General features: G+C 42.6%; 2 protein-coding genes across 3 annotated transcripts in view; one reads left to right on the top strand and one right to left on the bottom strand.

Annotated features, from left to right (window-relative positions):
• Nucleotides 1-2,850: 2,850 nt before the first annotated feature.
• Nucleotides 2,851-12,180, top strand: LOC135050150 (putative nuclease HARBI1). Of its 2 annotated transcripts, none has more exons than XM_063956349.1 (8): nucleotides 2,851-3,802; nucleotides 3,903-4,271; nucleotides 4,370-4,493; nucleotides 4,579-4,647; nucleotides 4,737-4,847; nucleotides 5,025-5,109; nucleotides 5,193-5,319; nucleotides 12,094-12,180. In XM_063956349.1, coding segments are annotated over exons 1-3 (1,032 nt in total). In that variant the 5' UTR covers nucleotides 2,851-3,141; the 3' UTR covers nucleotides 4,372-4,493; nucleotides 4,579-4,647; nucleotides 4,737-4,847; nucleotides 5,025-5,109; nucleotides 5,193-5,319; nucleotides 12,094-12,180. The 2 variants fall into 2 exon arrangements, with proteins under 2 accessions (XP_063812419.1, XP_063812418.1); XM_063956348.1 differs by having other exon boundaries at nucleotides 5,022-5,109.
• Nucleotides 12,181-12,436: 256 nt separating this feature from the next.
• Nucleotides 12,437-24,554, bottom strand: part of LOC135027274 (uncharacterized) — a 34,622-nt gene continuing 22,504 nt past the window's right edge. The window contains exons 2-10 of the mRNA XM_063953696.1: nucleotides 18,200-18,257; nucleotides 17,552-18,126; nucleotides 17,315-17,464; nucleotides 17,164-17,229; nucleotides 15,986-16,069; nucleotides 15,745-15,906; nucleotides 14,849-14,908; nucleotides 14,221-14,736; nucleotides 12,437-12,566 (exon numbers count right to left, since the gene is read on the bottom strand). Of these exons, the coding sequence (XP_063809766.1) occupies nucleotides 12,556-12,566; nucleotides 14,221-14,736; nucleotides 14,849-14,908; nucleotides 15,745-15,906; nucleotides 15,986-16,069; nucleotides 17,164-17,229; nucleotides 17,315-17,464; nucleotides 17,552-18,126; nucleotides 18,200-18,257 (1,682 nt within the window). The 3' untranslated portion in view covers nucleotides 12,437-12,555. The remainder of the gene's footprint in view (nucleotides 12,567-14,220; nucleotides 14,737-14,848; nucleotides 14,909-15,744; nucleotides 15,907-15,985; nucleotides 16,070-17,163; nucleotides 17,230-17,314; nucleotides 17,465-17,551; nucleotides 18,127-18,199; nucleotides 18,258-24,554) is intronic.

Here is a 24,554-nt window from a genome sequence, read left to right as displayed (position 1 = left end):
TGAATTATTACAACATACAGGGCCAGCAGCACCCTTATATTTTAAAGCATACAGAAGCAGTGTGCTTTTAATTTTTAACAACTGCACCACTGAATTTTTACAACATACAGGGCCAGCAGCACCCCTATATTTTCCAGCATACAGGAGGACCATGCCCCTGCACCCTGTACAACACAGTGACAGCCATGACAGCAACACCCATGTACAGCTGCAGCACATGAAACACCAGTGACAGCCCGTGACAGACAGGACAGTACCCCTAACACAGCACAGGTACACCATAGTGACTGCAGCAGCACCCCTACAGAGCACACACTGACCCCACCTGATGTCACCACCCACAGAGTGAGACTGAGGTCTGTCTTCCTCACTCTCCAATTCCGGAGTGAAAATAGTGGCGACGCGAGGCTGTTTATATGGAATCCAAAACCCGCGAGATTCCGACAGCGGGATGATGACGTTTTGCCTCGTTATGGTTTCCGACTCTGGCGGGAAGTCCCGATTCAGACTCGGATTCTGGCTCGGAGCATGAAGTTCAGGGGGGGTTTGGTTCTCACGGAATAATACTGTGTAAAAGTTTTAGGCAGGTGTGGAAAAAATACTGCAAAGTAAGAATACTTTAAAAAAAATAGAAGTGTTAATAGTTTATATCAATTAACAAAATGCAAAGTGACAGAAGAGAAATCTAAATCAAATCAATATTTGTTGTGACCACCCTCTGCCTTCAAGACAGCATCAATTCTTCTAGGTACACTTGCACAAAGTCAGGGATTTTGTAGGATTGTAGTCAGGTGTATGACTAATCAATCATACCAAACAGGTGATAATGATCATCATTTTCATATGTAGGTCGAAACACAGTCATTAACTGAAACAGCTGTGTAGGAGGCTTAAAACTGGGTGAGGAACAGCCAAACTCTGCTACAAAAGTTAGGTTGTGGAAGATTGTTTCACGTCACAGGTCATACACCATGGCAAGACTGAATGCAGCAACAAGACACAAGGTAGTTATATTGCATCAGCAAGGTCTCTCCCAAGCAAAGATTTCAAAGCAGACTGGGGTTTCAAGATGTGCTGGTCAAGCTCTTTTGAAGAAGCACAAAGAAACAGGCAACGTTGATGACTGTAGATGTAGTGGTCGGCCAAGAAAACTTAGTTCATCAGATGAAAGACACATCATGCTTACTTCCCTTTGAAATCTGAAGATGTCCAGCAGTGCCATCAGCTCAGAACTGGCAGAAACCAGTGGGATCCAGGTAAACCCATCTACTGTTCAGAGTAGTCTTGCCAGGAGTGGTCTTCATGGAAGAATTGCAGCCAAAAAGCCAAAGCTTCGACATGGAAACAAGGCCAAGCAACTCAAATATGAAACAGGGGCCCAACTGTATTAGGGATCCGGTCTGAAGATCGACAGTATCTAGGTCGACAATGTTTAGGTCGACCACTATAGGTCGACAGTCACTAGGTCGACATGGATGGAAGGTCGACATGGTTTCTAGGTCGAGATGTGCTAGGTCGACAGGTCTAAAGGTCGACATGAGTTTTTTTTTTTTAATTCTTTTTTTGAATTTTTTCATACTTAACGATCCACGTAGACTACGATTGGAACGGTAAAGTGTGCCGAGCGAAGCGGTAGCGGAGCGAAGGCACCATGCCCGAAGCATGGCGAGCGAAGCGAGCCATGCGAGGGGATGTGGTGCACTAATTTGGGATCCCGGTCACTCTACGAAGAAAACGACAAAAAAACAACAACCTCATGTCGACCTTTAGACCTGTCGACCTAGCACATGTCGACCTAGAAACCCTGTCGACCTTCCATCCATGTCGACCTAGTGACTGTCGACCTATAGTGGTCGACCTAAACATTGTCGACCTAGATACTGTCGATTTGATGAACCACACCCACTGTATTAAGCCTTAGCAAGAGATAAAGTGGAGATGGATAAAGAGTGATAAATGACCAGCCAACAAGCCCCTGTCATTTTTCAAACACAGCCTGTGACATGGCAGCTAGGAGCTGATTGGCTAGTCATTTATCACTCTTTACCTGTCTCCACTATATCTCTTGTTAAGGCTTAATACATTTGGGCCTTAGGAACTAGGGTGCAAAAAAAATTGCAGCAGGTGCTCTGGACTGATGAGTCAATATTTTAAATATTTGTCTGGAACAGAGGTGAATAGATGCTGTGCTCATGCACACAGCGTCTATTCCAATGAACCAGAGGGACTGGGGGCATGGCCAGCAGCTCACAGAGCGATGGCCGTGCCCCCACTGTTACGAAAATGAGAGGTGTGGCTCGTGATCGTGTCAATCACGTGAAACCACACCCACTTTCAAAAGGCCATGCTGCCTTTTCGGCGGGTTGAAGCCTCCAGGTGTAGGGAGGTATGACTTATCCATCATGCAGTACCATCAGGGAGGAGTCTGATTGGCTCATACAGCCAGTGCCATTTAAGAACAAGGGGGTCAATTCTATTCGATGACTAGTTGCCAATTCCGGGAGTTTTCATAAGTTTTGTCGACAATTGGAATTCCCACCAATTCAATTCCCGGCGATGTGACTCTTTAGTCGGCGATGTATGCTTTTAGTCGGCGATGTATATATAATTCCCGACAATTTGTTCTCCCTATAGGTTATAAGGGTCCTACCAATTCAATGAACTCGCGGGTGTGGAGAGAGTTCTAATTCCCGACAGTTTTAGCCCTAAACTCTCCCTTTTTTTCTCTCATCCCCCGAGGGATGAGAGTTTTTTTCAATTTTGTTTTTTTTGCAAATGCTTTTAATTGTCTAATGACTTAAACAGTGGCAAACTGTGAGACCATAATTTTTTTACCCCTGCATTGGTTTTAAAGTGGTTTCTACCTCCCCTTTTTAGTAGTGTCAATTTACATCTCCAGCTGCAGAAGAAGCTTTTCAGCTGAAGAGGGAGGATTGCTGTACCTGTAGTGCTGAGAATTTTGAAGAGGAACTTTTCAATCGCAGATCTTGGACTGTGGTTTTGTATAGTTTTTAGTTGTGTTTTGAGTTTTGTTCACACATCCGAATGGACTATTTCCCAGATTCTGTGTGGGTGTTCATGCTTGCAGCCTGTGCCAGTGAATCCAGAATGCAATGGCTGGAGTAGCACAGTGCTGATACCATGACACCACACACTAATCTGCAGCTGGCCCGTATACCTAGGCCTCGTTTGTGTCGCGAAAGACGTTTGCTAGATGGTATACGAGAGGATAGTGTGGTAAAGCTTTACCGCCTTTCCCCCTCAGCAATTTATGAGCTATATGAGCTCTTACATGAGGATTTGGAGCCCAAAATGCCAACAAACAAAGCAGTGCCTGGAATGTGCAAACTTCTTGGTGCATTGCATTTTTTGGCATCTGGCACATATCAGCCCACTTTAGCCGAAGTGGCTGGTATGTCTCAGGCAACGTTTTCCCGTTGCCTGAACCAATTTCTCAAAGCTATATTAAAACACACTGGGAAATTTATTACATTTCCCCAGTGTGATGCTGAGTGGCGTGCTGTGAAGGGGGATTTTTATGAGCTTGCGCAAATGCCCAATGTGCTTGGTGCAATAGACTGCACCCACATTGCAATGACTGCGCCAAAGCAAATGGAAGAATATTACCGAAACCGTAAATTCTTCCATTCGCTTAATGTCCAGATGGTTTGTGATGCAAACCTAAGGATAATGAATGTGAATGCACGCTTTCCTGGGTCCACTCACGATTCCTTTATCTTGCAGCAGTCTGCAATCTGCCGTCTGTTTGAGGAAGGTGCTTTTCCAAACGGCTGGCTGTTAGGTAAGTGTTGGCATTTTATTATATGTGGTTTGTATACATGTACTTTGTACTATTTTTTTAAAAATCTACTCCTCTCTTTTTTTTTCTTTTTTTATTAAAGGTGATGCTGGATACGGTAATCGGTCGTGGCTGCTCACTTCTCTGTCAGATCCACATGGTACTGCTGAAAGGCGGTATCAAAAGGCCCACAAAAAGACCAGAGTCATTATAGAACAAACTTTTGGCGTTCTTAAAAGCCGATTTAGGTGCCTAGACCGCGGCAAGGGTCTTCTTCTCTATTCTCCATCAAAAGTTTGCAGTATAGTAGTTGCATGCAGCATTCTGCACAACATCTGTATTGCAAACAAACTGGAGATGGTGATTGATCCATTGGTTCCTTTGGATCTGAACCTCAGTTCAGTAGTACCTAATGTGATTGATATGGGGAGTGATACCAGGCAGGATGTAATTGCGGGATTCTTTAGTTCTTGTAAGTGTAATCTCTGCTTTGGTTTTTATTTTATTTTTTGTGGTGTTAAATTTGTAAATTTTTTTCAATTTCAACATGGATTCTCTTGCATTTTCTAGGAGTTCAATGTTTGGCATCAAGTTGTGTTCTTCCGCCAGTTATTTGTTCCCAAATTTCCGGCCTGTTGGCAATTTTGTTCTGGCATTTTTCCAGTTGTCATCATTTCATCAGTTACTTTCAAGGGTAAGTTTTTTGGTTTTTTTTTAGGTAAATTGACATGTTTTACCACACGTTTCTTGTATTGAAAGTAGCTATTTTCTGTTTACAGCCTTGTTCAGTTTGGCCTTTAATATAGCGGCTCTATCTGTTTTGGATAATCTTTAGGCTGCGGTATTTGGTATGTATTTCTATTGTAGTGTATACTTTTGTCCAAGTATTTGCATAGGGTTGGATTGTACAATTCTATTTTTTAAACTTTCTTTACAGCGAGCCATCCCACAGGTAGTGCAGCTGAGTCACCTCACTGCTTGGCGATTCCCTATGTTGATTTTGAAGGCCAAGCAGAGGGGCTATGGGTCAGCGGAATCTGTCACATAGGTGAGATACTATCCTCTGTGCACCTGCGCTCTAGCTGGAAGGAGGGAACCCAGTTTTTTGCCAGCTTTTTCCCTTAGAAGGGCTTTCCACGGCTGCCTTGCAGCCACTGGATATTCCTGACCGGAAAGTGAAGACTATTTCCATAGCCTAACCCCTTTGCGTCTTATTTTTCAGCAGCCAGTGATGTGCCTTAGGCCTTCCTGAAGCTGTGGCAGCTGTTTCATTTGTTTCCTGCTCTGTGTATATCAGGAAGGAGATTAAGGTAATGTGTGGTTTTGGCTCCTAAAACATGTGTGGAAGTGTGTGTGTGTGTTTTTACCTTGTTGGAGACTCTTTTTTTTCCAGGACACCATCTCCAACAGATGTTCCAGCAGAGAGTAGCTTCGCCTGTCAAGACCGCCCCAATGGTACCCTTGGATGGATGATGTCTGGCAAGCAGAGGGGCTATGGGTCAGCGGAAACCGTCACACAGGTGAGATACTATCCTCTGTGCACCTGCGCTCTAGCTGGTGAATGGCTCTGGAGGGAATCCACAATTTTTGTGTTAATTTGCCCTTCTGGCCGACACCCCATAACCTTCCCAATCAGTGTTCTGCTGTCCGTCCACCACATTGGTGTGTTTATGTTTTACCACCTACTTCACCTTTTTATTTCCTTAATACTGAAGGCAGAACTGGTGTGTATTCAAACAGGGTTTGGTTTCCCTTACAAACTGTACTTTTGATTCAAGGGTTTTCCCATAACTTTGAGCCTTTTTCTGAAGCTAGTAATGCCCTCAGATTGGTCATACTATTGTAAGATGGGGTGGAAGAGATACAAGTGTTTAATTGTAGGCCGCTACTTCTAACCCTCTTGATATATAGATATATTTATTTATTTTGTGTGTGTGTGTGTATATATATATATATATATATATATTCTCTATCAAACAGCAGCGGCACTCAAAGGGATTTCTAATCAAGCAAAACTTGCTTGATTGCAAATCCCTTTAAATGCTGCTGCTGTTTGATAGAGGAGCCTATAACAAGTATTCCAGAGGGCACCAGGGTACAGATGTTGCAGGAAGGGAGGAGTGCCGGTCCATCCAACAAGTGTGTGTGTGTGTGTATATATATATGTATATATATAGATATAGAACAGATGTCCGGCACTCACGCTTAGGAAGAAACAACGAGTCCTGGTAAAAAGGGTTTGTTTGGGGTTTACTGGGCGCTTCAAAAGACTCTGTGGCAGCCTCGTTACTTCTAAAGGACTTATCCCAGACAGTCCAAATGCTTGTAAGAGAGGTGTGGTGAAGAAGAAGATGGCGCTATTGGGTCTAGGTGAGGAAATAGATGAATAAGGGAAAATACTTATCCTATGGGTATGTCTCTATCATCCCACTTTAGGTCTTCTTTGATAGATGCTCTCAGATTGAGGTTGTATATGAAAAATAAACACAAGATGGAATCATGTGTAGAAACTACCTGATTCAATAGTTCTACAAATTTAGGTGTTCTGTATAATTCTGCAGATATTTGAAGAATCAGGTACTAATACATTCAAAGAGTACCTAAATTAAACTCTTTATCTGCATATTTATGACAACAAAATGAAGAATCTCCTTACAAAGACAAAATGTAGGTTAAATGATAACCACTAGTCAGGTGATAGTGTGAAGCGCTCCTTAGCGTACCTCACTTACTCAGTGAGATGATGTTAAACACATATCATGGTATCTTTATCATATGGTGCAGAGGTATGGCATACCGTTACTCACGGTGTAAAAGCTTGTATCCCTCTCATCAAGGTTTCTTTTCATTGGTGCCTAACCTCTCTGGATGAGCATGTAGTCGAACGTGTGGTGGCACTCAGAATAAAGACAACACAGGCAACGCTGATGCAGTCAACGTTTCAGGGATAGCTCCCTTTTATCAAGACACGACCAGCAACCTGTGATACATGAAATATATATACATACCGGTAGCCTGCACATCTCCAATCGCGTGGTTCCAGCCGCCTCCCACCGACCCCGGGCAAACACGTCATCTGCACGGGCCGGCGCCGAGAATCGACGTCGGACAGGCAGGGGGGTGCGGCCCGGACCACACGTCAGATCGTTACCAGGCAACCGCAAACAACAGGAAATGTGAACATACAAATACAGATAAATAATACAAACAGTTAAGAACCATAACCACATAATTAAAAACACCTGAACATAAGTTAATCAATACCCGGCAACCCGCTAATATATAGCAGAGTGATACAATAATGTCAGCGAGCAAAAACACCAGAAACAATACTTATAACAATATCTGAGCATAAGTATGCTCCGAAATCAATGCTGTATCCATCTTTAATCTTAAATCTAAAAAAGATCGTAGCTGTGTGGTTTGCATGCAAATACAATGTAGTTAACCTAATTGGTATATTAGTGTAGAGCTAGTAATACCGCACACTATATAACATATGAAGCATAAAGACCTAAGCGAAACCCCTCATACACCCTGAATGAGCAAATGATTTCGAATACGTGTTATTTAAGCAGAAAAGTTTACAAGAAGCAATTGAAGCTAAGTGCCTCATTGAGGCCCAGTGGATGCACCGTTTGAAGGGTGTGTATCCACCATGCCTCTTTTCTCAGAAGTGCCTGACCTCTGTCACCACCTTTTTTGTTTAATGGAACGTGATCGATCATTTTGTAGCGGATTGACGCTAAACTGTGATTGCAATTTTTAAAGTGTCGTGCTACTGGGAGATCGCTACCTTTGCCTTCTAAGGCAGCCCGTATGCTGGACCTATGAAGTGCAATTCTCTCCTTGAACTGTCTGATGCTTTTACCAACATAAAGTAGCCCACAAGGGCACTTAATATAGTACACTATAAACTTGCTACTGCAGGTCAGGGTATATTTAATATTAAAAAGTTTGCCAGATCTGGGGTGATTAAAAGTGCTGCCCGGTTCCAAGCAGCTGCAGGTAGTGCATCCTGTACACCTGTAGTTGCCTGGTTTACGGGTCAAAAAATGTGGCAATTTTTCTTGACCAAAATCAGAAATGTCGTTATGGACTACTATGTCTTTAATGTTGCGACCCCTCCTATACGCTGCCATAAGAGTGGTGTCCTTAAAGCTGGGTAGATCTTTGTCCCTAGCAATCACCGGCCATATGCCTTTAGCTTGATGATTTAATGTCTTACTGGCGGTTGTATAATCCTGTGTCCAAATCATCTTATTTGAAACCTTTTCAGAATCTTTATGGACAAGCGTATCTTGTCTCGATGTACTAAGTGCTTTCTCCATTGCCTGCTTAAGGGATTCTTGAGAATACCCTCTAGCTGTAAATTTTTTTGCCATATTCAGCATTTGATTTCTGGCATCTTCCTCATTGCTGCAAATCCTTCTGATTCTCAGAAACTGAGAAAATGGAAGACTCCATTTCATAGGTTCTGGATGATGGCTATTAGCCCTCAACAAGGTATTGCGATCGGTGGGTTTGTAATACATGCTGGTAACGATATTACAATTACTGTCAACTGAAATAGCCACATCTAAATAGTGGACAGTATTGTAGCTGCATTCATAGGTGAATTTAATAGCGGCATCTTTCTGGTTCACCTGGAAAATCATTTCCTCAAAATCCTGTTGCGTACCCGACCAAATCATCAAAATATCGTCGATATAACGACGAAATAAGATGATGTGTTGGGAATATGACGCATTATCAAAGAACAACTGTTTTTCTATTTCGCTCATAAAAATATTTGCGAAACTGGGTGCCACACATGATCCCAAGGCGCACCCAGTCCGCTGGCGAAAGATTTTTTTATCAAACAGAAAATAATTCCTGTCTAAGGTCAATGCAAGTAGTCGAACAAAAAAATTAATATCAGGACCTGAATAATCAATATTAGATTCTAAGAAAGATCGCATCACAGCTAAACCCCTATCATGGGGAATGCTGGTACAGGTTGAGTATCCCATATCCAAATATTCCGAAATACGGAATATTCCGAAATACGGACTTTTTTGAGTGAGCTTGAGATAGTGAAACCTTTGTTTTTTGATGGCTCAATGTACACAAACTTTGTTTAATACACAGTTATTAAAAATATTGTATTAAATTACCTTCAGGCTGTGTGTATAGGGTGTATATGAAACATAAATGAATTGTGTGAATGTAGACACACTTTGTTTAAATGCACAAAGTTATAAAAAAAATATTGGCTAAAATGACCTTCAGGCTGTGTGTATAAGGTGTATATGTAACATAAATGCATTCTGTGCTTAGATTTAGGTCCCATCACCATGATATCTCATTATGGTATGCAATTATTCCAAAATACGGAAAAATCCCATATCCAAAATAACTCTGATCCCAAGCATTTTGGATAAGGGAGACTCAACCTGTATACAAATTAACCACATCGATGGTACAAAGCAAAAATTGAGCTGGAAGAGGAGAAATAGATTGCAGTACTCTAATGAGAGAGGTAGTGTCCATCAGGCATAATGGTAGACTCGATATCAAGGGCTGTAAATAATAGTCCAGGTAACGAGATAAATTATAATACAACGAGTCTCTGGCAGCGATGATGGGACGTCCCGGTGGATTGACCGTGTCCTTATGAAGTTTGGGAATCGTGTAAAACATGGGAATCTTGGGCCAAGCAACTGTTAAGGCTTCTTTGGTTGCTACTGTTATAATGTTGGTAGACACTGCTGTTTGTAAGATCGAATCAAGTTCCATTTTGTATTGGATGGTGGGATCGTCTGGCAAAATTTCGTACAGCGCTGTGTCGTTCAATTGACGATATGCTTCATTCCTGTAGCTAGTTACATCTTGGACTACGATTCCGCCGCCCTTATCCGCCGGGCGGATCGTGATGTCATCGTATTTTCCAAGGTTGCTGAGTGCCACCTGCTCATTTTTGGAGAGGTTATATGGTCCTTTATATGTGTGTGAGGACGCTTCATTGACATAAGATTCCAAACAGCCAGAAAAACTTTTAATGCTTTTGTTAAGTGTTGATGGATTAAACACTGACTTTTTGTTAATGGGAGTTTTTTCAGATACAGAGGTATTCCCTTGAAAGAATTCTTTAAGTTTGATGCGTCTGTTCAATTTAAACAGGTCGACCTTGTTTTTAAAGACGTCTGGAGTGCATGTAGGCACAAAGGACAAACCTTTGTTTAGCACATTGACTTCATCTGTAGTGAGCGACCTGGATGACAGATTGAACACTATACTTTCTTTCTTGATGCTTTTGGCGGCTTCCCTCCTGTTTTGGCCGCCCCGACGGGTCCTGGCTCTTTTGTCCGCTCGTTTTTTGAGCGTGTGTTTACTCCAGAATTGGACTTCTTTGAAGTGGATGCCGTAGCACATTCTGTATCGCTTGATGAGATCGCTGTACTGGATTGATCAGTCTCAAGAGGAAAATTCCTAGGCAGTCTGCGCTGTCTGGAATTTCTTTGTGATCTCGGGCCTTTGTTGTATACCCAACTGTAGACCTGATTAAGGTCGTAATCACGATTCACCGTAGTGCGTTTGGCTTTTTTGAAGGTTACAAGGTCAGATTGATATTTTTCAATTTGCCCTGACAATTTATCAAGCCAATCCGGCGGTGCTTCTGAATGGATTTTAGCAAGATGGGTATTTTCAAAAGCCTCTATTTTGTTTTTAGTGATCTCAAGTTCTCTTCTGGACTCGGCTACCACCAATAAAATAAGATCAAAAGAGCAACGATTGAGCACTGCGGCCCATTTGCGGCAAAACTCCGGGTTTTGACGCCCGATAGTTGGGGTGTTCCTAATGCGGAAGCCTCTTGGAATGCGTTTATCTCTGAAATAATCTGAAAGTGTCACTCCGTGTAACAGAAAGTCCACTTCTTTCTTTTTGAGTTTGGTTAGCTGTGCAATCAAAGCATCAGCTGATTCCTCATTTGTTGCCGTGAATGCTGAAGCTGGAAACAAAATCTGCTCTGCCTCTGTGTCAGTATGTGTGAGAGTGTCTCCCTCTGGTAACACAGGAATACAAAAACCAGGTATCTCTTCAGGTGCAGACATATTAAATCACCATAAATGCAAGAAATTATGTACAGTGTAAGTCCCACATTCGCTGTGTCTGAACTTCAATTGATCAGATAGATATACAGCAGGTGCCTTGACTGGCAGTGACATGAACTGAAACCACCTAAATAGATATAGAACAGATGTCCGGCACTCACGCTTAGGAAGAAACAACGAGTCCTGGTGCCTAACCTCTCTGGATGAGCATGTAGTCGAACGTGTGGTGGCACTCAGAATAAAGACAACACAGGCAACGCTGATGCAGTCAACGTTTCAGGGATAGCTCCCTTTTATCAAGACACGACCAGCAACCTGTGATACATGAAATATATATACATACCGGTAGCCTGCACATCTCCAATCGCGTGGTTCCAGCCGCCTCCCACCGACCCCGGGCAAACACGTCATCTGCACGGGCCGGCGCCGAGAATCGACGTCGGACAGGCAGGGGGGTGCGGCCCGGACCACACGTCAGATCGTTACCAGGCAACCGCAAACAACAGGAAATGTGAACATACAAATACAGATAAATAATACAAACAGTTAAGAACCATAACCACATAATTAAAAACACCTGAACATAAGTTAATCAATACCCGGCAACCCGCTAATATATGTGTGTATATATATATATATATATATATTTATATATATATATATATATATATATATATACAGGTTGAGTATCCCTTATCCAAAATGCTTGGGACCAAAGGTATTTTGGATATGGGATTTTTCCGTACTTTGGAATAATTGCATACCATAACGAGATATCATGGTGATGGGACCCAAGTCTAAGCACAGAATGTATTTATGTTTCATATACACCTTATACACACAGACTGAATGTCATTTTAGCCAATATTTTTTATAACTTTGTGCATTAAACAAAGTGTGTGTACATTCACACAATTCATTTATGTTTCTTATACACCTTATGCACACAGCCTGAAGGTCATTTAATACAATATTTTTAATAACTTTGTGTATTAAACAAGGTTTGTGTACATTGAGCCATCAAAAAACAAAAGTTTCACTATCTCACTCTCACTCAAAAAAGTCCGTATTTCGGAATATTCCGTATTTCGGATATTTGGATATGGGATACTCAACCTGTATATATATATATATATATATATATATATATATATTTATAATATATTTAAACCATTATCCTTTTTTTTTTTTATTCTGCAGGCTCGGTGGATTAACTGGGAGCATTTTTCCGAAGCACATCCAAGTAAATCACAATTTATCAGAAGACTACCGTGCTGTGGAAAACCAGTTACATGACACATTTGTGTAGAACAAAAATGTTTAATATGAGAGTCACCCATTTAACATAAATTCTATTAAACAAGATATGGTTTTTTTTTTATTTAATTTTTTTTAAAAGCAAACTGCTTACATTTTTGGTTTTTAAAAATTAATTAACTTAAAGTTTTACAAACACATTCTTGCGGATATTGATAGTGCACCTTTAAATATAACACTCTGCAACTTAATTGGTTTCCAGTTGTAAACGTATGCAAATCTGTGACCCAAATAAAAATGGGTGCAAACCTTTGTTATCTGTCCAAATTCTTACAAAAAAACACATAAATAACAGTGGTAACTTGGAAACTTGACCCATTCTCTTTTGCTTGCAGGTTGAGGTCCTCACATATGTTCTGTGAAGAAATAGAGAATGAGCGTCAAAACTTTTCATATTCATTTTGGTGTGCACTAGAGAATTTATTCCTTGTTAAATGATTTTGGCCAAAATTCAGACCTAAAATTATTAACACTTTTCAGCCTACATCATCTAGACCAAATGAATGTTGTATACTGTATTAAGTAAGGCAATAGCATATTACAAATAGTCCCTTGATTTTCTCCAAAAGCACGTGGATCGGCGGAATAGCTGGCAATCCACATGTGTTGATGTTGAAAACGGAGCCAAATCAGACAGGTCTTGGTCCCCTTTTCGACCATCTCAATCAGACTTCAAAGTGATGTTGGAATGAGATGGACCCAGAGGACTTGAAGGAGGGGGAGCTGCAGGGAGACAGTGGGACAGCCGGTGGGCATAAAGGGAGAACGCGCTGCAGTATGATGTCACTCAGCCGCCCCACCTCACGGCAGCTTCCACCCAGCTCCAGCACGCTGTTGGAGCCGGGTGGAAGCTGCCGTGAGTTTGGCCAGCTTAGTGCCATCCTTCTGCAGCGCTACTCCATAGTGCTGATCTCTTCTGCCTGCCGCCGGCTGTCCCCCCTGCGGCTTGCCCCACCCGCTCCCCCTCTTGTTCCCATCTAAATTCGACTTAAAAAAGTCAAGTTTTAAATGGAATTGAATAGGGGTTGTCTGATCCATTCTGACCAATATATGTCGGAATGGATCAAATTTTTAGAATTTACCCCTAGGTATTCTTTCCACACCCTTAGGAATGCATGCATTGGAAGGGCAAGGAATTATAGTGTATCCATTCAGATTACAGTGGCTTTGCTAATGCAGGCTGGTGACTCAAATTAATTTTATCACAAATTGTAGCCAATCAAACACATGAAATTACGCTAAGCCTCTTTTGGACTTCATTTATGGAAAGGTCTGTAATGTCCAAAGTTTTACTACACCTGTTCCAAGATTGATTGTTAAAAAATCTAAAAGTGTAATTATGAAAATTGACCAGGGTCTGAGATTTTGATAATTAATAATAAAAGCCCCTTACACGAAGGTGTATAACCTGATTCTGGATTTACCATGGCAATTTTCGCAATCCATTTACCAAAAATTACCGGACATATACCCCTTTCACATTGCAGTAATAACCCAATATCAACCAGACATATTTCCGGGTTGTGATGGGTCAGTGGGCGGTGTTAAAGACTAGTCTGAATTACCGGGTTGCCTGCCCTGGTGACGATTATTCCAGGGTATAATCTCGGGGCAGTGGCAGTGTGAATGGATCGATGGAACCCGGCACCCATTCTCAGCATAGGGAGAGGAGGCGCAGGAGATGAACTCATCTCCCAGTGACGCCTCTGCTGCCAGCTCAGGACGTCAGCCGCTATGGCAACCAACCCAGCATGGCGTTTGGGAAAGCAACCAAAACAGCACACAAATCACCAATGCCGAATCCCACACAGGAAAGACCCATTTGTTATTCCCAGGTTGGTTTCAGTCTTTGGAAATGTGAAAGCGGTACTAGGCCATTTAACAAAATGAACAGTGGCATGTTTTATCCCCAAAAAAAAAATCAAGTTTAGGATTACTGTTCCAAAATAAGGTAGTCCATTGCCATGTGTCTATTCAATCAGTGCCTAGTTATTAGCCCCCAGAAATTACCTTGAGTGTGCTGGTGGCCTTCCTGCTCGTCCATTAGCCTTCTCCGCAAAGAGGATGCAGTGCCTTCTTGTTGAGCATGAGACACTCTGATAGATGAGGGAGTGGGCCGTGGAACATATGTCTCCTGGGGTGTGTTGGACAGGAAAGGGCTTGGAAAGTCACTTATAGTTACATGTGATCGCCGTAGCTCATCTGCAATGACCGCTAGACTTGTTGCCATCGAGATAGAGGTGGATGAGGACTGAGTGAGCAAGGTGTTAATTTGGCAGAGAGTCCCGTTTATGTTGTTCAGACCATCTATAATTTGGGTGTGCTGGATTTCAGTGAGGTTTTCTTTTGCACGTCGCTCTTTTGAACTTTCCTCCACATTATCGGCAAGACGATCCACACATTGGGCGAGAAATATCATACTTCCCTCCATTTTGCGACGGTGACTTTCATGGTTAGAGTCCATTTCGCGGGCCACTTCAGCAATATTATCAAACGGAGTGGTGGGCATCTCTGCTTGTACATGATCTATTGAAGGAATCATCAAATTACGGAATGCCGCGTACAGGTAAAAATATTTTGCAAGAATACCTAGCAAAACAAATAAATAGCCAACATTAGTATCAAGTTGAGACATTACCTTCAGAATGTATGGAGCTGGTGGTTGATGTCTGTTGTGGCTGATCAACTATTCCACTGCCTGATTTAAACATTGGAAAATAATGTAGGGGTGAAACAAACAAACTAAGGTCAAATTCCAAAGTTTAGGAAGTGAAAAGTATGAAGAGGCTAGAAAAGCGAGGTAAATAGAATTTAATTCCAAAGAGTTGCCAAATATTTAACATATACTGTACATCATAAAAGTAATTAGAAAAAAATATCAAACACTTGGCTGAGATAAAATTGTCAGTATACAGATATTAACTAAATACCCCTGCATCAAGAACCAGGGCAGGGCAAATACAAATGTCATTTATTATTGTGATTTTGAATAGACCCCTTTGGGTAGTTCATTGCGCAACCTACCATAAACAAAAGTTCTGGCTAGAAAGACAAGGCATTACCTAGTAGTTGTGTAAAATGGTTCTCTCACCATTATTCAAAAAACGGTGGTTAGGTCAAAGGCCTTAAGTAAGTAGCCTGAAAACTCATCTGGTATATTTGCATTGTACATATTTGAAGAGTACACATGACTCCCCTTTGTTCCTGATTTCCCTTTTGTTTTCATTAAAAAGTGAGTACAGTCTGGGGCAGGCCTAGCCTACACCACATTAGCAGCTCTTGTCAAACTACACATAACAGCATGCCTTACAACAGCTTTTAAAATTAGATTTTAATAAAACTGTGGAATAACATGCTGGGATATGTAGTTTCGCAACATCAGTTAAACCTAAGCTTGTCCAGAACTGCTTTATGCAAATAAAGTTTAGTCCAGTGTGTGGCTCCATCCAGTGTAAAAAACCTATGAAATGGTCAAATTATAAAAAGCCATCCTAATATAAAAATAAAAATAAATTTCAACATCACATAAAATACCTTCAGACATTGGCCCCATATCTGGAATATGTGCCGGAGGTGGTTGGCTAATGGCCACATTATCTGTCTGCATTGTCCCCTGATATGGCAAATGCACAATTTCTTGTCGCTGCACCATTACGGAGGATGTGTCCAGTGATGTTTCCATTTGAACCATAACATCTAATTAGGGTAAAGTTAAACAAACGTTAATAAAAGAGATAAAATTGTGTTTTTGAGTTGGTTTAGCATTAAAACTTACCTGGGTTTGAAGAAGTTTTGCGCTGAGCTTTAGTCAGGATAGAGGCAGGTGACCCAGTAGGTGCAGATTCACTGGCTGGGGGTGCTTACACAAAATGGACATGATCAAATTTTACAATCTCTCAGATTAATGACAAAATAAACACTAGTGCAGCGGTGGGCAACCCACGGCTCTCAATCCGCATGGCGGCTCTTTCATCCGCCGCATGCGGCTCGGCCGGCTCCTGGCCACCGCTGCCTCCAGCTCCAGACACACGCACGCCTCAACAGCAGCGGTGTCTCGCTTCAATACGACAGCGGCCCGTGAGCCAATCAGAGCTCGCGGACTGGCAACTAAGGCTTCTGATTGGCTGCCGGACCGTGAGCTTGGATTGGCTCACGGACTGGCACATAATTCAAGATAGATGCTGCCGCCAGAGAGAAGAAGCAGAAGCAGCAGCGCGCTGAGCGGGGAGGGGAGCATATCGGGGGTGCTGGTGATCACTGTAGAGACATGTGTATCTGGCACTGTGGGGTCATGTGTATCTGGCACTGTGGGGCATAGCTGGCGCTGTGGGGACATATATGTATCTGGCGCTGTGGGGGCATATATGTATCTGGCACACCTGTCAGACGTTTCTAGGTGTATGACCTCTTGTCATAACTCCTTTTAAGTGCCACATACAAATTAAGCCCCTGTACTGTTCCATAAACATTTAACATTTTTAAAAACTGGGTGCCTCCATATTTCAAAATACATATGTGCCCCCACATTTCCAGATACACATTTCCCCCAGTGTCAAATACACGTCCCGTGCTCTGCTCAGTCTGCTACTTGCGAAGGGTGGAGTGCGCAGCGTGCGCTTCTAATGCCCCTCAGTCTCCATTCTCTTGCAGCATAATTTCTCACTAATTAGGCAATGTCCCATGAGCCAATAGAAGTTTGCAGGCCACCAGCTAAGACTCCTGATTGTATCACAGCCCTTCTTTGGGCGCTGCACACTAGGGCAGCGGGAACTTACTAGACAGAAAGAGCTGCATGCAACTTGAGAGACGCAAGTTAGCAACTGCTGCTTTAATCATTCAAACTGCAAAAATTACGAAGTGACATAAAAAGTAAAAGATAATAAAAACCTGGTAGAGAACAAAACACCAACATCCACCACAATCACAACAGAAAATAGTACTTGAAAACTTTACCTGCAGGAAGCCGACGCACAGGGTTCACTGCAACAGGCTGACGAATTGCACTAGCCACTCCAACATCTGCAAATGTACACAATTTATTAAAAAAACATGATGATGTTCACACAAAAAAAAAACAGCCAAAAAAACAAACAAAAAAAAACACCTTTTGCTAGACTTTTCCCATGGAGTTCGACTCGTTTTTTCTTCCAAATATGTTGGGAGGTGGCACTAGTGCGCTTAGCACTTGCAGTAGCAGTGGGTGCCCTTTGGAGTATACTACTCTGGCCTGGCTGCTCACCTGAAGCTCTCGAAGCTGAAATGGAAAAAAATTAAAAATAATAAAAAGGGAAAAATAATTCAAAAGACATGTTTTAAAAATCCGTTAAAAATAAATAAATACCCAAAGTAGTGGCCAAGACAGCTTCAGCTGAGTCCACACCTCCTTCAACACCTTCTACCAAAATCGGGTTGAAGTGATTGCGGATCTTTTCTTCCCATTGGTTGAAATTAATATCAAGGGAGGATCCGCCACCAGTCCCCTGGGTGTGTCTTGCAAGCCGAGCCATCTTATCTTTTGTAATTTTTTTGCAATCTCTCCAGCGTTTCTTACAGTTCTCAATGGTTCTGATTCGGACCCTCTCTGTGCTCACTTTTTTGGCAATTACTGACCATATTTTAGACTTTCGCTTATGTGTGGTTGAAGACGCCAGCATGCCCATTAGGCGATCGTAATTTTCTAGAACGTGTGTGACAAGTACGTCATTTTCTTCTTTTGAGAATCTGGGCGCCCTCACAGCAGGCACATTATCCTCAGACTCGTCATCGCCAGAAGACTGATCTTTGGTTTTTTTACTTTTCTTGCCTCTTTTATGGCCTGGTGGTGGTGCAACCCACTCATCACTGCTTGAAGCAGCATCACTGACACTTTCCTCCGGATCAGTTTGAGCCTCTGGCTCACTATGTGCAGATAACATCCTGTTTAGAATCAAAACAAAACTACATTTAGGAAACTGAATTTAAAAAATAAATAAATAAATAAAATACTTACCTTAAAAAACCCCCACAAAAACCCACAACGGTAGCACTGGAAGAACAGTCCAGAAAACCTGTTGGAAATAAAAATCAAAAATATTATAAACGAAACAATTTTACAAGGGACATGATGCAGTGAGACAAAAAGGTGAAACTGCACTGTCACAAAAGTATACCAACTGCACCAGACACAGGACAGAACATGTGGCAGGGAAGAAAGTAACAACTCATCAGACAAGGTACATATGATCCATCAATGCACATGGGAAATGCTTCAGGCAACCATAAAGCTTGAAACTGCACTGTCACACAAGTAAATCAACTGCATCAGACATATAGGACAGCACATGTAGCAGCGGAGGATGTACATGCACAACTGTAAGGTAAACTATTTAAAAAAAAAGGTACATGTGCCAAGATAAGCAGCATTGTACAAGCTGTGGATCTCAAACCAAAATCTCCATGCACATTTTAAAACTGCACACACTTCAATCAAATGCATACCTTTTCAACAAGCCAAAATAAAACAATCAAAAAACTATTGCTGGAACAAGATATTTTGCAGATACAGTTTAAAAAGTAAAAAGCATTGCTAAATCAGGATTAAGGCTGAGCAATAACCACAAAACTGTTTGCAGAACATAGGACCACACCCCAAACATATACATGCACATTCTACACCACATGCCAAATACACCCCAAACAAAACTAGCTCCATGCACAGTTGACAAATGCACTTCCATCACACCAACAAGCAAAAACACGTTTATCGGGGGTTATTCCAAGTTGATCGCAGCAGGATTTTGGTCAGCAGTTGGCCATGTGCTCTGCAGGGGAGGCAGATATAACATGTGCAGAGAGAGATAGGTTTGGGTGTGGTGAGTTCAATCTGCAATCTAATTTGCAGTGTAAAAATAAAGCAGCCAGTATTTACCCTGCACAGAAACAGAATAACCCACCCAAATCTAACTCTCTCTGCACATGTTATATCTGCCTCCCCTGCAGTGCACATGGTTTTGCCCAACTGTTAACAAAATTCCTGTTGCGATCAACTTGAATTTACCCCCAATATACTGTCCTCCCATGTTCTGTACACAAAAACATCTCTGCAAATACAGGAGTATACTAAACAACTAAACAGTTTATCAGACCCTTCTGTACAAAAACATTACTGCAAATACAGCAGGAGTATACTAATCAACTGAACCCAGAAATATCTGGAGTAAACTAAACAACTGAACCCAGAAATATCAGGAGTATACTAAACAACTGAACCCAGAAATATCAGGAGTATACTAAACAACTGAACCCAGAAATATCAGGAGTATACTAAACTATTGAACCCAGAAATATCAGGAGTATACTAAACAACTGAACCCAGAAATATCAGGAGTATACTAAACAACTGAACCCAGAAATATCAGGAGTATACTAAATTATTGAACCCAGAAATATCAGGAGTATACTAAACAACTGAACCCAGAAATATCTGGAGTATACTAAACAACTGAACCCAGAAATATCTGGAGTATACTAAACAACTGAACCCAGAAATATCAGGAGTATACTAAACAACTGAACCCAGAAATATCAGGAGTATACTAAACAACTGAACCCAGAAATATCAGGAGTATACTAAACAACTGAACCCAGAAATATCAGGAGTATACTAAACAACTGAACCCAGAAATATCTGGAGTATACTAAACAACTGAACCCAGAAATATCAGTTTAGTACATTCTCTGGCTGGCTTCTTGTTAATCCTGCAGCAACCTGTGTAAATCAGCCACGTTTTGACATAACCTGTTAAAAAGTAAGATCTTACTTACACAATCAGATGTCTCCCCTGCGGTCTCTCACTTTCACTGTTCTTTTCCACTGTGAGGAGGCACACTGCAGACTGCCTCACCCGAACTCGCGCTATATATATGCCCAGCTTCGGCGCGGGAAAACAAGGCGGGAAAACTACTCTCCGCCTTAGCCACTCCCCGACAAGACCATTTAAGGCGGCGATGACGCGGCGATTTGAATAAGTGACTAAACAAGCCACTCCCGACAAAACAAATGCCGCGATGTGCGCGAATCCAAACTGTCGGGAATTTAAACTAGCATAGCGCCGAGAATAGAATCGACCCCAAGGAGTCCTGGAAGTGATGATATGGCCCCCACAGAGCCCTGATCTCAACATCATCGAGTCTGCCTGGGATTACATGAAGAGACAAAGGATTTGAGCAATCCTACATCCACAGAAGATCTGTGGTTAGATCTCCAAGAGGTTTGGAACAACCTCCCTGCCGAATTCGATCAAAAACTGTGTGCAAGTGTACCTAGAAGAATTGATGCTGTTTTGAAGATAAAGGGTGGTCACACCAAACATTGATTTGATTTAGATTTCTGTTCATTTACTTTGCATTTTGTTAATTAATAAAAATAAACTATTAACACTTCTATTTTTGAAGCATTCTTACTTTGCAGCATTTTTCCCACACTTGCCTAAAACTTTTGAACAGTCCTGTATATACATATACGTATACACACTAGTGATGAGCGGGTTCGGTTCCTCGGAATCCGAACCCCCCCGAACTTCAGCCTTTTTACACGGATCCGAGGCAGACTCGGATCTTCCCGCCTTGCTCGGCTAACCCGAGCGCACCCGAACGTCATCATCCCGCTGTCGGATTCTCGCGAGGCTCGTATTCTATCGCGAGACTCGGATTCTATATAAGGAGCCGCGCGTCGCCGCCATTTTCACACGTGCATTGAGATTCATAGGGAGAGGACGTGGCTGGCGTCCTCTCCATTTAGATTAGAAGAGAGAGAGTGAGAGTGAGACACTTGATTTACTGGAGCTTAGGAGTACTCAGAGAGTGCAGAGTTTACTAGTGACTGACCAGTGACCACCAGTGCAGTTTTTTTATTATATTATTATTTAATATAATCCGTTCTCTGCCTGAAAAAAACCGATACACAGTGACACAGTAACAGTATACCATATCTGTGCTCAGCCTCAGTGTGCTGCATCATCTATGTATATCTGACTGTGCTGAGTGCTCACACAGCTTAATTGTGGGGGAGACTGGGGAGCAGTAGCAGGAGTACATATTATTTAACAGTGCACACTTTTGCTGCCAGAGTGCCACTGCCAGTGTGACTGACCAGTGACCACTGTCTGACCACCAGTATATTGTGATTGTCTGCCTGAAAAAGTTAAACACTCGTCGTGTGGTGTTTTTATTCTATAAACGCATTCTGCTGACAGTGTCCAGCAGGTCCGTCATTAATTATATAATATATACCTGTCCGGCTGCAGTAGTGATATATATATATTTTTTATATCATTATCATCCAGTCTATATTAGCAGCAGACGCAGTACGGTAGTCCACGGCTGTAGCTACCTCTGTGTCGGCAGTCGCTCGTCCATCCATAATTGTATACCACCTACCTGTGGTGTTTTTTTTTTTTTTCTATCTTCTTGATACTACTAGTAGCTTACTTTAGGAGTCTGCAGTGCTGCTGACAGTGTCCAGCAGGTCCGTCATTATATAATATATACCTGTCCGGCTGCAGTAGTGATATATATATATATATATTTTTTATATCATTATCATCCAGTCTATATTAGCAGCAGACGCAGTACGGTAGTCCACGGCTGTAGCTACCTCTGTGTCGGCAGTCGCTCGTCCATCCATAATTGTATACCACCTACTTGTGGTGTTTTGTTTTTTTTCTATCTTCTTGATACTACTAGTAGCTTACTTTAGGAGTCTGCAGTGCTGCTGACAGTGTCCAGCAGGTCCGTCATTATATAATATATACCTGTCCGGCTGCAGTAGTGATATATATATATATTTTTTATATCATTATCATCCAGTCTATATTAGCAGCAGACGCAGTACGGTAGTCCACGGCTGTAGCTACCTCTGTGTCGGCAGTCGCTCGTCCATCCATAATTGTATACCACCTACCTGTGGTGTTTTTTTTTTTTCTATCTTCTTGATACTACTAGTAGCTTACTTTAGGAGTCTGCAGTGCTGCTGACAGTGTCCAGCAGGTCCGTCATTATATAATATATACCTGTCCGGCTGCAGTAGTGATATATATATATATTTTTTATATCATTATCATCCAGTCTATATTAGCAGCAGAGCTACCTCTGTGTCGGCAGTCACTCGTCCATCCATAAGTATACTAGTATCCATCCATCTCCATTGTTTACCTGAGGTGCCTTTTAGTTGTGCCTATTAAAATATGGAGAACAAAAATGTTGAGGTTCCAAAAATAGGGAAAGATCAAGATCGACTTCCACCTCGTGCTGAAGCTGCTGCCACTAGTCATGGCCGAGACGATGAAATGCCAGCAACGTCGTCTGCCAAGGCCGATGCCCAATGTCATAGTACAGAGCATGTAAAATCCAAAACACCAAATATCAGTAAAAAAAGGACTCAAAAATCTAAAATAAAATTGTCAGAGGAGAAGCGTAAACTTGCCAATATGCCATTTACCACACGGAGTGGCAAGGATCGGCTGAGGCCCTGGCCTATGTTCATGGCTAGTGGTTCAGCTTCACATGAGGATGGAAGCACTCAGCCTCTCGCTAGAAAAATGAAAAGACTCAAGCTGGCAAAAGCACAGCAAAGAACTGTGCGTTCTTCGAAATCACAAATCCACAAGGAGAGTCCAATTGTGTCGTTTGCGATGCCTGACCTTCCCAACACTGGACGTGAAGAGCATGCGCCTTCCACCATTTGCACGCCCCCTGCAAGTGCTGGAAGGAGCACCCGCAGTCCAGTTCCTGATAGTCAGATTGAAGATGTCAGTGTTGAAGTACACCAGGATGAGGAGGATATGGGTGTTGCTGGCGCTGGGGAGGAAATTGACAAGGAGGATTCTGATGGTGAGGTGGTTTGTTTAAGTCAGGCACCCGGGGAGACACCTGTTGTCCGTGGGAGGAATAGGGCCATTGACATGCCTGGTGAAAATACCAAAAAAATCAGCTCTTCGGTGTGGAAGTATTTCAACAGAAATGCGGACAACATTTGTCAAGCCGTGTGTTGCCTTTGTCAAGCTGTAATAAGTAGGGGTAAGGACGTTAACCACCTCGGAACATCCTCCCTTATACGTCACCTGCAGCGCATTCATCATGTCAGTGACAAGTTCAAAAACTTTGGGCAACAGCGGAAGCAGTCCACTGACCAGTAAATCCCTTCCTCTTGTAACCAAGCTCACGCAAACCACCCCACCAACTCCCTCAGTGTCAATTTCCTCCTTCCCCAGGAATGCCAATAGTCCTGCAGGCTATGTCACTGGCAATTCTGACGAGTCCTCTCCTGCCTGGGATTCCCCCGATGCATCCTTGCGTGTAACGCCTACTGCTGCTGGCGCTGCTGTTGTTGCTGCTGGGAGTCGATGGTCATCCCAGAGGGGAAGTCGTACTCGTAAGACCACTTTTACTACTTCCACCAAGCAATTGACTGTCCAACAGTCCTTTGCGAGGAAGATGAAATATCACAGCAGTCATCCTGCTGCAAAGCGGATAACTGAGGCCTTGGCATCCTGGGCGGTGAGAAACGTGGTTCCGGTATCCATCATTACTGCAGAGGCAACTAGAGACTTGTTGGAGGTACTGTGTCCCCGGTACCAAATACCATCTAGGTTCCATTTCTCTAGGCAGGCGATACCGAAAATGTACACAGACCTCAGAAAAAGACTCACCAGTGTCCTAAAAAATGCAGTTGTACCCAATGTCCACTTAACCACGGACATGTGGACAAGTGGAGCAGGGCAGGCTCAGGACTATATGACTGTGACAGCCCACTGGGTAGATGTATGGACTCCCGCCGCAAGAACAGCAGCGGCGGCACCAGTAGCAGCATCTCGCAAACGCCAACTCTTTCCTAGGCAGGCTACGCTTTGTATCACCGCTTTCCAGAATACGCACACAGCTAAAAACCTCTTACGGCAACTGAGGAAGATCATCGCAGAATGGCTTACCCCAATTGGACTCTCCTGTGGATTTGTGGCATCGGACAACGCCAGCAATATTGTGTGTGCATTAAATATGGGCAAATTCCAGCACGTCCCATGTTTTGCACATACCTTGAATTTGGTGGTGCAGAATTATTAAAAAAACGAGAGGGGCGTGCAAGAGATGCTGTCGGTGGCCAGAAGAATTGCGGGACACTTTCGGCGTACAGGCACCACGTACAGAAGACTGGAGCACCACCAAAAACGCCTGAACCTGCCCTGCCATCATCTGAAGCAAGAAGTGGTAACGAGGTGGAATTCAACCCTCTATATGCTTCAGAGGTTGGAGGAGCAGCAAAAGGCCATTCAAGCCTATACAACTGAGCACGATATAGGAGGTGGAAT

This window comes from Pseudophryne corroboree, chromosome 2 (genome assembly GCF_028390025.1).
Source record: "Pseudophryne corroboree isolate aPseCor3 chromosome 2, aPseCor3.hap2, whole genome shotgun sequence".
Lineage (NCBI taxonomy): Eukaryota > Metazoa > Chordata > Amphibia > Anura > Myobatrachidae > Pseudophryne > Pseudophryne corroboree.
Note: the sequence above shows the minus strand (reverse complement) of the source record. Positions and strands in the feature narration are given on the sequence as shown.

Bases quoted from the DNA above. Each gene is read 5' to 3' on its own strand.
- LOC135050150 (XM_063956349.1), top strand. From the start codon at position 3,142: ATGACACCACACACTAATCTGCAGCTGGCCCGTATACCTAGGCCTCGT. The intron at 3,803-3,902 runs GTAAGTGTTGGC...TTTTTATTAAAG, and splicing joins TCCAAACGGCTGGCTGTTAG to GTGATGCTGGATACGGTAAT.